Raw genomic sequence first — 5,000 nt, forward strand, 5'->3', positions numbered from 1 at the left:
TGAATTTACAGTCAGAACACTAACTTTCTCTCCCGTGTGTGTGTGTGTGTGTGTGTGTGTGTGTGCAGTGCTACATGTTCCACATGTATGTGGGCGTTCGAGCCGGCGGAGGAATCGGGGATCAGATCGAAGACCCGGCCGGAGACGAGTACGAGATCTATCGCATCATCTTCGACATCACCTTCTTCTTCTTCGTCATCGTCATCCTCCTGGCCATCATTCAGGGTGTGTGTGTGTGTGTGTGTGTGTGTGTGTGTGTGTGTGTGTGTGTGTGTGTGTGTGTGTGTGTGTGAACAGATGATGAGTGTGTGTTTCGGTATAACATCGTCGCGTGTGTGTGTGTGTGTGTGTGTGTGTGTGAACAGATGACGAGTGTGTGTTTTGGTATAACATCGTCTTGTGTGTGTGTGTGTGTGTGTGTGAACAGATGATGAGTGTGTGTTTCGGTATAACATCGTCTCGTGTGTGTGTGTGTGTGTGTGAACAGATGATGAGTGTGTGTTTCGGTATAACATCGTTGTGTGTGTGTGTGTGTGTGTGTGTGAGAGTGTGCGTGTGCGTGTGTGTGTGTGTGTGTGTGTGTGTGTGTGTGTGTGTGTGTGTGTGTGTGTGTGTGTGTGTGTGTGTGTGTGAAAAGATGACGAGTGTGTGTTTCGGTATAACATCGTCTTGTGTGTGTGTGTGTGTTTCAGGATAACATGGTCTCATGTGTGTGTGTGTGTGTGTGTTTCAGTATAACATGGTCTCATGTGTGTGTGTGTGTGTGTGTTTCAGTATAACATGGTCTCATGTGTGTGTGTGTGTGTGTGTTCAGGTCTGATCATCGATGCGTTCGGTGAGCTGAGGGACCAGCAGGAGCAGGTGAAGGAGGACATGGAGGTGAGCAGTGTGTGTGTTTGTGTGTGTGTGTGTGTGTGTGTGTGTGTGTGGCTCCTCGATCAGTGTGTGTGTGTGTGTGTGTGTGTGTCTCCTCGATCAGTGTGTGTGTGTGTGTCTCCTCGATCAGTGTGTGATTAAACACACGCATGTCTCTCCTTCTGCAGACCAAGTGCTTCATCTGTGGGATTGGGAACGATTACTTCGACACGGTTCCTCACGGCTTCGAGACACACACTCTGCAGGAACACAATCTGGCCAACTATCTGTGAGTCCTGCTGGGATACACTCGACTCGGGTTTATTCTCACACTCTTCATAGTCAGCAAATTATGATTCTGTCCTGAAGCGTGTTACCTGTGGAGAGTCGAACACACACCAATACAGAGACGTGCGATCAACACAGCGTCCAGAGAAGATTTAACAGGATTGATTTAAAGGGACAGTTCACCCAGAAATGTTACTCGCCCTCAAGTCGTTCCAAACCTGTATGAGTTTCTGTCTTCCGTTAAACACAACATAATATTGTAGCAAGGTTGGATGTTATGGGAAGAAGGAGGCGGGAACCGGCGGACATTTCAATAACTTTAATAAATAAATAAACAAATACAAAATTAAAGTATAAGCCAGCAGTCCCTCGCGGACGACTGCTGGCTACAGAAACAAAACACAACATAAAATCAGGCCTGTTCCTCTCTCGATCTTCACTGTCGTCGCTCCTCCTTTTATGCCTCCGCTCCTCCGTGAGAGATACGAGACTGGTGCGTCGCGCAGGTGTCGCTCATCAGTAATCAGCCACCGGTCCCTCGACCTCGTCCTGCTCGCCACAAATATATATATAATATTTGACAGAATGTTGGTGATCAAACGGTCGACGGCAGCCGCTGACTCTCATAGTAGGAAAAAAATACTATGGAAGTCAATAATGATGAATCACAACATATGTTTCCAAATGAAATAACGGTCACACTGTACACTAAGGTTCATTAGTTAACATGAACTAAGAATGATCAATACTTCTACAGCATTTATTAATCTTAGTTCATATTCATTTCAACATTTACTAATACGTTATTAAAATCTAAGGTTGTAAATGTAAGGTTTAACAGTTAATGCACTGTGAACTAACATGAACAGCTGGATTATTATTCATTTACATTAATAAAGATTAATAAACACTGTAACAAATGTATCGCTCATTGGGTAACGCTTTAATCCACAGTGTCCTTGATACACGTTACATGTACTTACCATAGTAATAACTGTAAATTATGCATAATTACATGCAACTAACCCTCAACTAAACCCTAACCCTATAGTAAGTACATGTAGTTAATTAATATAATATATAATTACACTGTAACAATGACAGCTTAAAGTAAAGTGTAACCGCTCTTTGTTAGTTTGTTAGTTAATACATCATCTAATGCAGCGATTCCCAAACTTTTTTTCCTGCGCACCCCCTTCTATGTCCCAACCGGTTTGGCGCACCCCCAATCCCCACTTTACAACGACAGTACATTGAATTAAATTGCAATGAAGTTACAAACGATCCACAACATTAAAGAGAATAGGCGCCGAAATAGATCAAATAAATAAAAACGAGGATTAGGGTTGTGGTGCCAATAGGGAACCGGTCCGACGTAAACGGTAGTAACGAGACCGAATAAGAAAGAAAATTTCGGTGCCTGACTTTTTTTTACCGCCCCCTGTACATTTTTTTACATCTCGCTATGGAATGTTCCAATACATATAGATAAAACATCTCCAGTTAACCAGCAGAGCATTCATTTCGCTCGTTTGTTAAATAAGAGACGATCTAGCGCTGAAATGTGTTTTTTAAATCAATCGATCACAGTGCTGGTTGCCGCTGCGATCAGTGGCGCGGATACTGTGTTTCTCTTGTGGCTTCACACACCGCACTGTCTTCCCTCGGACGCGCGCTTCAATCCGCTGCGGAGACTCGTTCCGGTGAAATCCCAGAATATAATGCACACAGACGTGTCCCTGCGTGATATTCAACCACTGATGAGCATAATCGGTTTTAATGAGGAGAAAAACCTGTACGAATGCGGATTAGAACCCAAAACCTCTGACACGCTTGACCAAAGTTAACAACTTTATCATAAGACGTCCCACTTGACAGTTTCCCTGATTTCAGCCAGTTATATTTATAATATTTATATGGAATGAATGAAACGAGTTGGCACGCATATAGCCTAGCCTGCAGCGCATAAGACAGCAGCTCTCTTCTTCTACGCTTCTATCAAAAACTAATCAATTATAGTTTTCATGTTTACTGGTCATGTTTTTTTATTGTATGGAAAAATCCCACTTATAAAAACAGACGCCATTACGGGAATCCCTGATCTAATGTTAGCTAATGAACGTTAGTGTGAAGTGTTGCCGTAATAACAGTTCCTCTCAGAACGTTTGTCATGTGCATGTGTGTGTCTTGCAGATTTTTCTTCATGTATCTCATCAACAAGGATGAAACCGAGCACACAGGCCAGGTATTTCCCAGCATCCTCTCCTGCATGCTCCGTGACTCACTACACACTCCACTCATCATGTGTGATGGTGCGTTCGGCTTCTGCTGCTCAACACACACTCTCGTCTGTCTTTCAGGAGTCGTACGTTTGGAAAATGTACCAGGAACGTTGCTGGGAATTCTTTCCCGCTGGCGACTGTTTCCGGAAACAATACGAGGACCAGCTCAATTAAAACACACACACACACACACACACACACGGATGGCTCTCTTCAGCTCTCTTTTGACTCGCAGTGAATATTTGAAGTTTACAGCTGAAGATCCACACTTTCCTGCCATCCGACGCTTCTTCATTTCATTAACGAACTAATAGAGGAAGAGGAGGAGGAGGAGGAGGAGGAGGAAGAGAAGAGCTGCACGTTTCTTTAGACGGATCCGGTGCCTTATGCAAGATGAAGAAGAGACTCCCTCAGCAGACTCACTCTTTATATACAACAATATCCTTCAGAACAATCTTTCATTGCATGTTTATTATGCAAGTTTAAGGAAACATTTGAAACGTAAAGATGCAAGCTGATCTATATCACAGTTTTATAGGTTTAAGAACATGTCTCTGTCCTTTCACAGTATTATATCACGGACTTTCCTCTGTCGTTCGCCAAGAATACGTCCACTTCGCATTCGCACTAGATTTAGTTTGACGCAGAAGCAATACCCATTCAGGGACCCTACACACTATACACTAAACCCTACACACTATACACTACACACTATACACTAAACCCTACACACTATACACTATACACTAAACCCTACACACTATACACTACACACTACACCCTATACACTACACCCTACACATTATGCACTAAACCCTACACACTATACACTAAACCCTACACACTATACACTACACATTATGCACTAAACCCTACACACTACACCTTACACACTATACACTACACCCTATACACTACACCCTACACATTATGCACTAAACCCTACACACTATACACTAAACCCTACACACTATACACTACACATTATGCACTAAACCCTACACACTACACACTACACCTTACACACTATACACTACACCCTATACACTACACCCTACACATTATGCACTAAACCCTACACACTACACCTTACACACTATACACTACACCCTACACATTATGCACTAAACCCTACACACTATACACTACACCTTACACATTATACCCTACACACTATACACTACACCTTACACACTATACACTAAACCCTACACACTATACACTACACCTTACACACTATACCCTACACACTATACACTACACCTTACACATTATGCACTAAACCCTACACACTACACCTTACACACTATACACTACACCCTACACATTATGCACTAAACCCTACACACTATACACTACACCTTACACACTATACCTTACACACTATACACTACACCCTACACATTATGCACTAAACCCTACACACTATACACTACACCTTACACACTATACCCTACACACTATACACTACACCTTACACACTATACACTAAACCCTACACACTACACCTTACACACTATACACTACACCCTATACACTACACCCTACACATTATGCACTAAACCCTACACACTA

General features: G+C 42.7%; 1 protein-coding gene across 1 annotated transcript in view; it reads left to right on the forward strand.

Moving 5' to 3' along the window:
• The window catches only part of ryr2a (ryanodine receptor 2a (cardiac)), a 117,384-nt gene extending 113,020 nt beyond the window's left edge, over window positions 1–4,364 (forward strand). The window contains exons 100-104 of the mRNA XM_079595834.1: window positions 69–225; window positions 815–879; window positions 1,044–1,144; window positions 3,337–3,388; window positions 3,504–4,364. Of these exons, the coding sequence (XP_079451960.1) occupies window positions 69–225; window positions 815–879; window positions 1,044–1,144; window positions 3,337–3,388; window positions 3,504–3,599 (471 nt within the window). The 3' untranslated portion in view covers window positions 3,600–4,364. The remainder of the gene's footprint in view (window positions 1–68; window positions 226–814; window positions 880–1,043; window positions 1,145–3,336; window positions 3,389–3,503) is intronic.
• Window positions 4,365–5,000: the final 636 nt, after the last annotated feature.

The sequence above is a fragment of the Phoxinus phoxinus genome (genome assembly GCF_949152265.1).
Source record: "Phoxinus phoxinus genome assembly, chromosome: 21".
Taxonomy (NCBI): Eukaryota; Metazoa; Chordata; class Actinopteri; order Cypriniformes; family Leuciscidae; genus Phoxinus; species Phoxinus phoxinus.